The sequence below is a fragment of the Grammomys surdaster genome, unplaced genomic scaffold, assembly GCF_004785775.1.
Source record: "Grammomys surdaster isolate TR1022 unplaced genomic scaffold, NIH_TR_1.0 751, whole genome shotgun sequence".
Classification (NCBI taxonomy): Eukaryota; Metazoa; Chordata; class Mammalia; order Rodentia; family Muridae; genus Grammomys; species Grammomys surdaster.
This window is the reverse complement of record NW_021605170.1, coordinates 2050413-2064501: the sequence shown is the minus strand read 5'-3', so window position 1 is coordinate 2064501 and position 14089 is coordinate 2050413. Positions and strand designations below refer to the sequence as shown.

Below are 14089 nucleotides of genomic sequence, written 5' to 3'. Positions count from 1 at the left end.
AAAGTCAGTGTGCTGACAGCAGTATGGATTCTATCCTACTTTCCCAAAGAGGAGTCTGAATGGCATACTGAAAACCATTCTAGACATCATTCTCTCTCATTACAAAATAAAGCTTAAGGTGTGACAATATTTCTCTTACTAAAAGTTAGTAATTACAAATTTAATTCTCTTAAGCTATAATATACTAATAATTAACAAGACCTTATTGCCTTTTTTAGGATTTTATAACAAAGATATGTACTATTGTGAGCTAAGAGTTACCACTAGATAACTCTGTTGTCTTTAAATAAATCTATTTAATTCCTAAAATTATGTAAGTTTTATAGTTAAATTATTACACTATTTCAAGAAAATGGCCTTAGGAAACCCCCAAACCAAATATCCTTTCCATACATTAAAGGAGAAACAAGTCATTCTAGTTCAATGTTCTTTTGTAACTGCTGTTACCTGCTTTCGACAGTGTCGTTACAAGTTAGCATCTGAATGTACTTCTCTCTTGTACTTAATCGAGTCATAATAACTGCAGTAGCTGTGGTGTCAAACTGCAACAGAGCAGAGATTGGAAAGGGTAGAGCACACATAGGCAGAGCCTCTTCCTCAGAACTTCCATTTCACACTGAATGAAAAGGACTAAAATTTGCTTCTGAATTTTAATATTAACAAAAAGTATTTTTAAAAAATCTCCTGTGTATAACTGTAAATATGACTTTTGTTTCAATATAACTTAATTTTGACAATGTTAAAGTCAAAATAAATCTTTGTAAACTGAATTAAAAATTTAAGATTTAATGTAGTTTTCATACATGCTGACAAGCTAAAGTCATCTGAGAGGAAGGAATCTCACTTAAGAAATGGAATGAGGAACTGTCAGAGGTTGGACTGGATAAGACTGGATTGTAAAAAAGACTAAAGATAGTTAAAAAAAAAAAGAGTACATAACATCACAATTAAAGGTATACTAGTAGATAAGTTCTCTTTAATCTCCCAACTACTGAAGTAAACAAGAAAACAAAAATTAAATTGAAAAAAAAAAAACAAACAACCCAGGACTATAGGCAAGCCTGTAGTAACTGATGGGGGAGGGCGCAGCCCATTGTGGGCAAGGCCATCCTGGGCTGTGGTTCTGGGCTCTATAAGAAAGCAAGCTGAGCAAGCCAGTAAGCAGCAACCTCCATGGCCTCTGCATCAGCTCCTGCCTCCAGGTTCCTGCTCTGCTTGAGTTCCTGTCTTGACTTCCATTAATGATAGACAGACGTGGAAGTGTAAACCAAATAAATCCTTTCCTCCCCAACTTGCTTTTGATCAAAATGGTGTTTCATCACAGCAATAATAACCTTAAGTAACACTACATAATTTGATATATTTAATTTATCCCCTAAAATTAAAACCTTCTGTGACATAACATTTTTTTACTTTGAAAATGATTTTCTTCCAGGATGTTCTTAGTATCTATATGAATGACTTCTTCATTCAAACATTTGTCAGACATATTTTGACATAAATATGGGTTGACTTTTAATTATAACATTTAATTGTACAACCCTGGAATGTTACATGTTCTGTAATGCACAAGAGCCCTTCACAATGAAAGACCAAAATGCCCAGACTACCTGCATGTGGCTGATGCCTGTAATCTTAGTATGTAAGAGGCAAAAGCAGAAAGATGGCAAGTTCGAGTTCAGCCTCGGCTACATAGATCCAGTTTCTAAAATAAACATAAAATGACAAATCATCTTTATTCAAATGAAAAAATAAGATGGAAAGGCCCTTTAAAATTAATTTAACACTAGCCTCATTTGCAGAGGGCAGCTTAGACAAAGCTGGAATGTAAAGTGTATATATCCCAGCTAGTGACCTTTTAATGTTTATTCCACCATTAAAGTTGATTCTTAAATTATATTATTTTTCAATCTTATCTAAATTTAAAATGCAAATTAAAAACACACAACCCCCCCTTCTTTGCTATATTTAGAATGTTAAAAAAAAGGGAGGGGGAAGAAAAGCTATTGTCCCTCACCTGGGGTCTGCCAGCTCTCCCAATCATCTGCAGGATGTCTGTCTCGCTGTACTCTTCAAACACACCTCCAGTGTAGTGCATGGTAGACTTTATAACGACCAGATGAGCCGGCAAGTTCACCCCCATAGCTAGAGTACTGGTAGTAACTATCAAATATCAGATTGAATGATAACCAAGCCTTATAACTTTATTGTCCTGGGAAGATATTTGCTTATAAAACATATACTGATAAAAATGGACTAAAAACCCAATGTACCTTAAAAACAAAAATAGCTAATAAGCTCTTTTCAAATTACCCTATGTTCAATAAAATAATAAAGAATTAAACCTTGCCAAAAAATTAACTGTAGTACACATGTACAGTTCTTTTTAAGTTCTTGGGAGAAATTAATTAGAATATTTAAGCTTTTTTATCTTAAAATAATTTTCAAAATATTTTAATATCTATAAGAAATATGTTTTACTTACAAAGAACTGGTAGATCTCCAGAAGTAAACAACCCTTCGACCAGTTTTCTATCTGACAGCTCCATTCCAGCATGATGGTAACCAACACCATATACCAAGGAATCTATAGTAGGAACACATTGCCTGTCAGCCAGTGCTACCACGTCACCAGCACTGATCCCTTCTGTCTGTATTTAACACGATATTCAAAAGCAGTCTCTAGGCTGGAGGTGTGGCTCCATGGTAGAGGGCTTGACTAGACATGCCCGAGGCTCCAGGTTCAGTTTTCAGAACAAAACAAGGAAACATGTCTTTAAACCTACCTTTTAGTTTTGAATCCCTTATAGAATATGCAGACTTCTGCAACCTATTAAAATATAAAACTAATGTTATTCTCCGTAACATCAGGAAATTCTGAAATAGTTTATCATTTTAAAAAGAGATTTTAACAACACCGTCATCTGAAAGCTATCTTTTAAAAAACAAAACAAACAAAAATCCATAAGCTCTGACAAGTTTTATTAAAGATAACCTTCTTCATATACTGTCCTGGCTGCTTTCCATAGTATGGGAATCCCTGGGTAGTGACAGCCAGGGTGCATCTGTAGCAGGAGGAGGCACTGAAAGCTATCTTTAAAGCAGGGACTATCTCAGTCTCTCAGGGATAAGTTCAGCTAAAAACACAGTAGTAAGTATTTGCCTGAGAAGACACAATCTATGCAAATAAACCTAGTATAAGACAAAGAATCCCACACACCTTCCAAACTGCCTTCATCATTAGTCTGTGAGCAAGGAGACACATTTGGTGTCACTTCTTATTCTGACTAAAGGTGACAGCACAACCTGACCACTGTGTTCACTCCCAGAAAGCAGAGGCTCCCACTTATTTACAACTACCCAGGTCCTCTTTCCCCTATACCTACACTTCTGTTTTAATTCCACTTTTACATTTTCTCACTCAACATGTAAAGCCACTATTATTTTTATTGTACACATAAGAAACCTAGGTTTGGGGCTGGAGAGATGGCTCAGCGGTTAAGAGCACTGACTGCTATTCCAGAGGTCCTGAGTTCAATTCCCAGCAACCACATGATGGCTCACAACCGTCTGTAATGGGATCTGATGCCCTCTTCTGGTGTCTGAAGACAGCAACAGTGTACTCATATAAATAAAATAAATCTTTAAAAAAAAAAAAAAAAAGAAAGAAACCTAGGTTTGAGGATAAGGTTAAGGGATGAGCCACGTTCTCATTTCGCCTACGTGATCCCCAAAAGTCCTCCCCCTTTGCACACACCGTAGTTTCTGCTCCATGGTGATGACAAACTTAGCATCCTTCACAAGAACAGAAGCAGCCTGCTGCACACCTTTTCTTGTTGCACAAAACTGAAAATACATCAGAGAATTATATACCAATCAGGTTAAAAACTGAACATCACTCCCAAAACCAGCAACTAAGAATCCATACCACAAGTGTGGGCTTCTGATCGGAGTATGTTCGTATAACACTGTATACTTTATAGTTGAGGGCCAAATCAAACTTAAATTCAGTTTGGTTATTATTACAGGGAAAACCCAGGACCACTTTCTGAAGTTTCACAGGTCTATGGCTCTCATCCATTTTCAGACATATGGCAGGTCTTTCACCATCTGAAAGCCATTCTGCAATCTGAGGAAAACAGAAGCATGTACATTACACTTTTTTCTAGTAACATTCTATAGCTAGAATAGCACAACTGCAGATCACTTTAAAGTCAAAGTCTAAAAGGATTTAATCAAATCATCTTTTTTCAACATTACATACTTCACTAACATTACTCCTACATGAGTAAATGCTACCAACACCAGTGTTTCAATACTGTAAGTACTTTCATATGGTAGAGTTCTGACTAGTCATTAATATTTTGTTTTGCATTCCCTCATAAGGGCCCAAACTAAAATTAAAATCACTTTAATCATAAAAATCAAAGTTCCTATGGCACCGTAAGTCCCAGTTACTGTTCAGATTCCTGAAAATGACTGAAACCTTTGTATGTCCCTAAACATTAGCAACACAGTGCCAAACCAATGACTGTCTTTGTTGGTCTTTTAATCAAAGAACAAACAAGCTTTTTAAAAATACTTACCCATTTGTGTGTGTGTGTGTGTGTGTTTGTGTGCACGCTATGCATGTGTGGAAACCTGAGGGGCCAGAGGAGTGCATCAGATCCCTTGGACCTGGAGTTACAGCAGTTGTGAGGGTCCTGACATGGGTGCAGCGATTGAACTGTGGTCCTTGGAAGATCAGGAAGTGCTCTTAATCTCTGACTCATTTCTCCAAACTCCAAATAAACTCTTGAGAGATGCAGTGCCAAAGCACATTTCAGACACAGTATTAAAATTACTGAACAGCTACTGATTCTGTGGCAAGTGGTGCCCTATGTTTTACACAGGCTGACAATGAATCGCCTGGCATTAGACTCCTCAGGTCTGATCCAAGTGGATGAAGTCAGTGTCGACTGGGTTCTCACTCTCACCTTTGTGGATCACTGCCAGCATGGACTCCTGCAGGATCCCCACAAACAGCAAATTTAAGACATGTTTACACTGAAATTCTTTACAAAGGATAACTGGCTTCTTTCACAAAGATGGGTACTGTTGACTCAGAAAACAGTGCCCAAGATTTAGAGTCTAGCGAGAATGACTGAGGTAAACATAATGCCTCTGTGGGTGTCAGGACTGGCCTGGCCTAAGATAACACAGAGGTCACTTAGGCTGTTGTAAAGCACACGTGACATCACTCATAAGGATAGGTTTTCATGGCCTAGAACTAATTCTCAAGATTTAGATGGAGAGGGTCTAAGAAAGGAAAGCATAAATCCTGGGAGACATGGGTGGAGCCTGACTCTGCAGACAGTAAAGACCACCAGGCTGTAAAGTACATTCTTCTCCAGCATTCCAGAAGCATCTAAGCACCTCGCTCCTTTCAAAGATAACCCATGAGTTTGATTTTTTCTGGTTTCTCCGGGGCTTGTCTGTGTGCCCTCTATACTCTATCTACCCATTTAAAATAATAAACATTCTACATTGTTCTTGACCATGAACAAAAGCAATTGCAATTCCAAGAATAAGAAATTTAAAGATAAAAACAAAATTTGCCATTGGAAGAGACAATATAGCAACTATTTACAATAATTTCTAAGTATTATCAAAACCATAATAGGCTAGGAAGTAAATAGGAGTGAGAAAAAATAAGAATGAATATATATATATATGTATATAAGCTTATAAGAAGTTTGCCTAAGAGCCTGGAGAGATGGTTCACAGGTTAAAAGCACTCTTCTAGAGGATCTACCTTCAACTCCTAGCACCCACATGGCAGCTCACAAGCATCTGTAACTCCAGTTCTAGAGGATCCAACCTTGTACTGGCCTCCAAGAGCACCAAGCATGTACAAACATACATGCATGCAAAACATATAATATACATATAATACAATGAAAAGTTTGCTTAGGAATTAAAGAAAAAGTCATACATGATTATAGAAAGTATAATAATGCAAACAACTATTATCTTTTATTCTTTTATGTATTTCATTTTATTCTTTTTTTAGTCCTTTCTATGCCTTACTGCCTCCGTCTGCTAACCTAGGCCTAGTACTGGGAGCTGCTACCCTCCATACAATATAATCTAGGCCTAGAATGATTTTAGCCTCTGAGACTTACTGCTGAATAAGCTCACCCTTTCTGAACTCTGACTGGCTGGTCAACTCAGCTGTTCTGGCTCAAACTCCTCTTCAACCTGACTGATTCAATCTGGCTTCTCTCTCAGCATGTCTGATTTGCTCTGCTTGGCCTCAAAATAACTTTGGCAGTAAAATAATGTATTTAGTTCCTTAAAATGTAAAATGCTTATTTTTCAAGAAAAGTATTAATATTATTGTTTACTTTAATTGATTAAATGAAGTTTTAGTTTTATACCTAATGATTCCCTCTTGACTTCTTGCTAAGGTACATGTTTTAATCTTCTGGCTCATTCTCTGGCTCGTTCTGTCTTCTCCAACCTGTCTCTGTAAAACTCTCCTTGAAAAACTGCCTCCTTTTTCTCTCAGTGTGCTCTCTTAAGCAGCCTCTCTTTCCTGTCTGTTCTCATGAGAGTTGGACATACTTTATTCTGTCAAATCATACATGACACATTACTACCCAGGTTATAAGGTGCCTGAAATAAATAAAACCATGAATTTTAGATAAAAGCAAATAACAGATTTGTACTGAAAATATTTTATTAAATTTTACCAAATTTTATGGCTGTAACTTTATTACTTCAAGAAATCTGGCACTAACTTTCTACATACACTTTCCTACTAAACTTATTAAGTGACAAAGAGAAAATATCATCTTCTCTGAGATCAAATTGACTAACTATTCCACAAACAATAAAACATGAAGCACATGAAGCTTCTGACTTACATCCTCAGCATTGGGAATTGTTGCCGATACAGCTACAAATCTCACTGGAGCAGGGCTGGTGTTTTGTAAAGCCCTGGATAAAAACTGTACAGTTTTCATTCTGCTTACTACGACCTCAAGAGTTGGACCACGGTTTTCATCTTTAATAACATGCACCTTAGCAAGAAATCAAGAAAGAATCATAAGGTGTAAAACTAAAACTTTATTTAATCAATTAAAATGAACAATAATATTAATACTTTTCCTTGAAAAAATAAGCATTTTACATTTTAAGGGACTAAATACATTACTTTATTAAAATGTCTTTTCTTTCTATCCTTTTAAAATATCATCTATGTCTATCTCTGAAAGTGAATGTGTTTGCTACCTCATCAATGAGAAACAGTCGCACCAGCTGGATGAAAGAGTTGTCTCTCCACTTCCTAGTCATACTGTCCCACTTCTCCTATAGAAAAGAATACAAGCAGTTTAATCTAACAAGAACCTGAAAGTATTTAAGGTACTTATTAAGATACTGATAAATTTTATCAGACATCTTGCAAACCAAGGGCAACCAATGTTTTCGTTGAGTCTTTAAATCTCCCCAAAGAGATGAGAATTAAAAATTACTTGAATGATTTTAAGAGTCTTAAAACACTAGGACTTCAGTCTTTGAAAATTATTTAACCACATATTTATTTATTTAACCACAAGTCACGCTCTTTTCATATATTATTTTATGTGTGTAAATATTGTGCTTGAACAGATGTTTATGTCACATATGCATGCTTGCCAGTGAAAACCAGAGAAAGACGTCAGACATCCTTAGACTGAAGATACAGATGGTGTGAGCTACCATGTCAGTGCTGGGATTCAAACTCGGGTCCTCTGGAAGAGCTGCAGTGCTCTGAACCACTGAACCTTCTCTCTAGGCTGCTAATTATGCCTTGTTAAGCCCTATCAGGGTACTCCTTCTATAATACATACTTGGACAAATGAATATAAGAGATAAATATGACTATAAATTATCCACACTTACAACTTGGTTTGTTTTACTCATTGTTGACACATGATTTCATTTCTCTTCTACCTTCACCGTTTTATTTATGGATATTCTCTCCATTTCCTGAAAACTAGTACTTTTATGGTACATGCTTATGCTTTGTATTTCTTTTTAATAATTTTTCCTAATAAAGATAAATATTTTCAAGTAAATAAAGAAACATAAATAATACTTACTGGAGTTGTCATAATTATATTGGCATGCTGAATCTCAAACAGGTCATCCATTACTGTATCTCCAGTAAGTTCTTTACAATTCAAGCCCATTGGTCCAAATTTTTCTTTCCAGTCATCAAACCGCTGACTACAAAGGGCTTTTATTGGTGCCACTAAAATAATATATTTATTTTGAACACCAGTGTAATTTTAAAATGTTTTCTTAAAGTCTAGCTACTAAAATTAAGTTAAAACACACATTTATTGCTGTGTAATATTGATTAAGTAAAAACTAACAATACAAACTTAGTAAGCTATAAAAATAATCACCAAGAAGAACAAAAAATTGAAACAAGTGATTGCTCAGGCAATCTAAAAACAGGGAAAGATGGAGCAAGTGATTAATGCTTTTCTTTTTTTGTTGTTTTTTTTTCTTTTTTTCGATATTTATTTACATTTCAGATGCCATCCCCCTTCCCGATTCCCCCCATCCCCTATCCCATCCCTCCTCCTCCTTTTTTGCCTTTATACTGTTTAAATTACATGTAAGTATTAAGGTCAGTTCTAGGTTGAGGAACTAGCAATGCAACAGATGCAAATACTCCAGGAACAAGGCAGACAATACATCCAGATACTCAAAGAACATGCACAACAATAAACAGTCCCATGCTCACTCCCGTGATCACTGTTTCTAAGGGCTTATCAGGATGATCAAAGTATCTGGGCCTACTTCCCCGTCCTAGCCCAAAGTCATTTTCATGCCTGAAGCCTATTTCTTTGTTCTAACTTAAGATTTAGATTTCTGTCTATAATTACTTCCTTGTTCTAGCCCAATGTCAGATTCCTGCCTGTAGTCCATTTCCTCGTCCTTGGCCTATGTCAGATTCCTGACAAGCAGCCCCAAAAGCTCTCCACATCTCTCCCTTTTTATTGCATAAACCAAACTGAGCCTATCTTAGGTCATTCTGACAAAAAGCCTTCCTTACCCGTTGTGGAATATCCATTATTATAAGCAATGCATTTCTGTCTTAGGTTGGTAAGGCTCTGTGCAGAATCTTACCCGTCCTTGACTTGACAGCCTGTTAAACTGTGATTAATGCTTTTCATGAGAAACCTTTGTGATTAGTTATTTCTTTAAATTGTGTACATATACTATTTGGGGGACATTTACAAAATATACACCCAAAAAGGAGAATAGATGTTTCTATGTAAATTTCTAAAATTGTAAAATATATGATTATTTGTTCACTTTAACTATCCTCTTTTAATAAATGTAAAGTTCAAATCCTTGATTCAAATAATATTTTTATGTACAACTCTAGAAAAATGTTTCAAATTTAATGTAAGAGATGAAACCAATTGTGGCATGTCTTTATTAAAATGTACAGAGGGTTGGAGTCATAGCTCAGTGGTAGAGCTCTTACCGAGCATGTGCTGAGCTCAATGTCTAGCACCACATACACACAAGGAAAAGCAAAGGTGTTGGGAGAATTTTTTGGCTAGTAGTGCTCAGCGGTAAAGTGCTGTCTACAGGTTTAGTCACAGCATCACAACTAAATAAATTAATGTTTTTAATGTATGAGCTACCAAATAATATTTATGCCCAGAATTAACTTTGTTTCTGCTTCAATCTTTGATTATATCTAATCATAATTTTTACAATATATACTTACTGTAAACAATTTTCATGTTCATCCATGGCAATGGTACTTCCATTAACAATCTTGTTATTGCTAGCTCAAACACTACAGTTTTCCCAGACCCAGTAGGGGCACAAATCACAAAATTCCTATCTGTGTAAAGAAGCTGAGATAAAATTGAACCAATTATTAATATATAGAATTTTTATATACATTCTCAATTTTCTAGAAAATATGCTTTAGGAAGAGTAGGAGTTGCCGGGCGGTGGTGGCGCACGCCTTTAATCCCAGCACTTGGGAGGCAGAGGCAGGCGGATCTCTGATTTTGAGAGTTTGAGGCTAGCCTGGTCTACAGAGTGAGTTCCAGGACAGCCAGGGATACACAGAGAAACCCTGTCTCGAAAAAACAACAACAAAAAAAAAACAGCAACAAAAAAAAAACAAAACAAAACAAAAAAAGAAGAGTAGGAGTTGCTGCAAGCACGTTGACCTCTATGATTCCTATGTGTAGTCCTGCTCTAGATGTCTCAACCTGAAGAACAACACATTTTCTCATATTGTACTATTTTGTCAAAATGATATGCTGGACCTAAGACAAAGTCATTCCTTCACCCTTCAGTGAGATTCTTATAAATTTAATAAATACAAAGCAATCCCCCTATATGACTCATATGCATTCACTGACGTATTTTTCAAATCTCTTAAGACATACAAGACCACAGCTAGTGAGAAGAGGAAGATAATTAAACAAGTGTAAGATACTTACATCATCAAAGGCTTTGGATTGTATATAGTTGAAGTAAGGGAATTCTTTGAATATGCTTCTAAATTTTGCAGCTTGTAATAACATTAAGGAGCTAAATATTTCAGAATTAAAAATGTTTACTTTTAATTTAAAAATTCAATTTGGTGCTATTGACTCTCATAGTATCTAATAATAAGGCTATTTTAGCATCTTAAGAATTAAAGGAAGGGAGCTGGAGAGATGGCTAGGCAGTTGAGCGCATATGTTCTTGCAGAGAAGCTGGGTATGATTCCTAGTACTCACATGGTGGCCCAAGTTACATGGGATCGGATACCCTCTCCTGATCTTTTCAGGCACAAGGTTTACATGTGGTACAACATGCAGGCAAAACACTCATACAAATAAGATTTTTTAAAAAAATAAAAAATTGAAATTATTCTACTCTACTCCCTATTCTAAAAAGAACTTGTAAAATCCCTGTGGGAAAACAAAGGATTATATAGGGATGTAACTTGAGAGTTAAATAGAATGAAGGAGATCTGAATACTTGGAGACATGCTGATCAGAACTATTTTTAGTTTGTTCTTTTCTTGTCTTGACTAAGACACTTGATTTTTATATTTTCTTTAGTGCTCAAATTTTCACTTATTAGTTGCTGATTTTGGCTGCATTTCATTAGCAGAGGTGTATTTCTGGTCAGTTCATCTTGAATCCCTTCATTTTTTTTGTATTATTTGTTTTGTTTAATTGTAGTCATCAGCATATTTGCTTGATAAGATGAACTTGGATCACCCTTATCTTCTGAGAAAGTTTAAAGATAGTAAAAAGATAAGGAATAATTAATTATCCCAGTCTCTACAGCAATGGTCCTCAACCTGTGGGTCATGACCCCTTCAGGGGTGGGGCATCCAAAGACACCTTCATAGGGTTGCCCAAGACCACTGGAAAACACAGATACTTACATTATGATTCAAAACAGAAGCAAAATTACAGACATGGAGTGTCAACAAAACAGTTTTACAGTTGAGAGTTTCCACAACAGAAGGAACTGTATTTAAGGGTCCAGCATTAGGAAGTTTGCAAGCCATTGCTCTAAGGTGGGACTTTGCTGCCAGCCTCGGGGATTTTTAATGGCAGTCTTCTTATGAAGTTGCAAATGATTACCTATGTTCATAACCACTATATGCAAAATATATTACTAGATCTAGAAATTTGTTTGAGGCCAGCCTGGTCTACAGAGTGAGTTCCAGGACAGCCAGGGCTACACAGAGAAACCCTGTCTCGAAAAACCAAAAAAAAAAAAAAAAAAAAAAATCTAGAAATTTACAAAAAAGAATGAATTTCTATCACTGAGGCCTTTAGAGCTTTTTAGAGGGTGGAAAGGTGGTTTAGTAGTCAAGAGTACTTGTTTTCTTGCAGAGAATCCAAATTCTGTTCTAGTACCAACAGCAGGCAGCTCACAAACACCTGTGATCTAGTTCCAGTGACCTACTACCCTCTTTTGGTCTCTATAAACTCCGGCATGCAGGTAGTACATTTACAGGCACACACATACAAATGAAAGTACATTAAAAATGTAAAAATATATTTGAAAGCACAGTTGTCTAAAAATTATTTTATAAGGTACTTAAGTACTCAAGAGTTGTTGTAGTAATGCTTTTAAAACTTTTACATCAGATTTATATGACTTCTCTAATATTCCCCCTTTTCCCTCCAACAAAATGGCTACAAGGCCCTACATCTATTTCCCAACTCTTTCCCTTCAATCTCCTCTGACCTTTAACCTCATACTCTTCTCCTCTAGTTACTAATGGACTCTGTTATTCAGAAACATTGGCCATGTACCTGCCATGACATCTTCCCTCAGCCTTTCTGCTTCATTGTCCTGTCCAATTTCCTTTTCTTTCACCTTATTGCTTAGGTCTCACCGTATTAAGAATGCCTTCCCTGTTTATATTATTATTATTATTAAATTCGATATCTTGAGCCTGCAATTCCAACAGTCCCGATTTCATTCTCCTTTACATTTTCTTACAATTATTCAGATCTAACTCACCCCTATGTTCCATTGCAGGAACACCAACTCAAGGACAAGGATTTACTCTTTTCTTAATTGGTATATTCCAGAAACTCACAATAGTGTCTAACTTAGGTTTGCACTTATTAAACCATATAGTTAATATTTAAATTATTACCTCATTTTACTTTCAGCATGTCATAATATTGTCATAATATATACAGACAAGCAGGCACACATATGCACACAAATGAAAATAAAAACTTTAAAAACATATTTGAAACATGTACATGAAAATATATATGTGACAAAATAAAAATAAAATTTAGACTTTCTCAGTTAATCAGCTTTTGAAAGAATAACAGTTTCCCTCAAGGAATGTTTTCCATATAAAATATTTATTTATAACAAGCCTAGGAGAGGCCTTTCATGCTGGCTTTTCTCTCATTAGATAGTTCTACATCAATTTATATTCACAAAAATGAATCTTTGATACAGAGTAGACATAGATTCAGTCTCCCAGTGCACAGTAAACCTCAGCCAGTAGATGTACTGACTATCAACACTGAACACTCAAACCCAAATTTGTCTTTTGTTCCACAAGCTTTCAGCAGTGTGCTGTACTTTTCTGTTACCCTGGGGATGTCGGCACAACTGCAGACTGCAGCTCTGCAGCCAGAGGTCTGACAAGAGTTGGTGTTGTCCTCAGGATCTAATTAGAGTCAACTACTAAGAAAGAATCTGCAAACATGTGTAGAGAGAATCTCTTGTGTACTGTGTAGAAGCATCTCCTGTCAATAGAAAACTGTGAATTAGCAAAAAGCAGGAAATAGAAGGTGGGAGTTCCGGCAGAGAGGGGAACTCCAGGAAATAGTGATATGTGAGAGATTTGCCCAGACTCTGGAGAGGCAGACGTTCTTCTGGGTTTCTGTGCATCAGCAGGCTCCTTAGGCCAGCATGTGTTTATGGTGGCTAGCTCTGGCCCTCTTGGCTCAGGCTAGTATGCTACCAGTTTTTGGGCTGGAGCTGCTGTTTGTCCTTCTGTGAAAGTTGAGCCTCACCATGCCCGTGGGCACCTGCTGGGAGCTGACCCTATCAGGCCCAGCTCTGGGAAGTCTTTTTGTTTGCTGGCATGTATTGAGGCTCTGGTTCCCCACTAGCTCTCTCTTAAAGGGATTTAAGGCTCCTGCCTGTCTAGGAAACTGATCCAGGAGGTGTTGGCTCATTCCTTTCACTAAGGGCTTTTTAAATACCTGAATCTTTTGCACTAAACTTGGATTTTTAGCTACATTTAGATTACATGCCTAACACCACGGAAGCCATTTGTAACCACATTCTTTTCTACCTCTGCCCAAGTTCCCCAAAAGATCTACTCTGAGGCTTAACTATTTATGAATAAATGTCTAGGCCATAAGCTTGGGCTTGTTCCCTACCTTGCAACTTATTTAACCCGTTTATTCTATTCTGTGTGTGCTACATGCCACATGGAATATGGATGGAGGGAGTAAGGGAGGGAGGGGGAAGGGAGGGAGGGAGGGAGGAGGGAAAGGAGGAGGGGAGGGGGAGGGAGGAGGGGAGGGGG

General features: G+C 36.7%; 1 protein-coding gene across 1 annotated transcript in view; it reads right to left on the bottom strand.

Annotated features, from left to right (window-relative positions):
• Positions 1-14089, bottom strand: part of Hfm1 (helicase for meiosis 1) — a 77362-nt gene that overhangs the window by 45561 nt on the left and 17712 nt on the right. The window contains exons 7-17 of the mRNA XM_028782420.1: positions 10512-10582; positions 9779-9911; positions 8127-8278; positions 7276-7353; positions 6909-7064; positions 3929-4129; positions 3758-3846; positions 2787-2830; positions 2486-2587; positions 2018-2163; positions 448-542 (exon numbers count right to left, since the gene is read on the bottom strand). Of these exons, the coding sequence (XP_028638253.1) occupies positions 448-542; positions 2018-2163; positions 2486-2587; positions 2787-2830; positions 3758-3846; positions 3929-4129; positions 6909-7064; positions 7276-7353; positions 8127-8278; positions 9779-9911; positions 10512-10582 (1267 nt within the window). The remainder of the gene's footprint in view (positions 1-447; positions 543-2017; positions 2164-2485; positions 2588-2786; positions 2831-3757; positions 3847-3928; positions 4130-6908; positions 7065-7275; positions 7354-8126; positions 8279-9778; positions 9912-10511; positions 10583-14089) is intronic.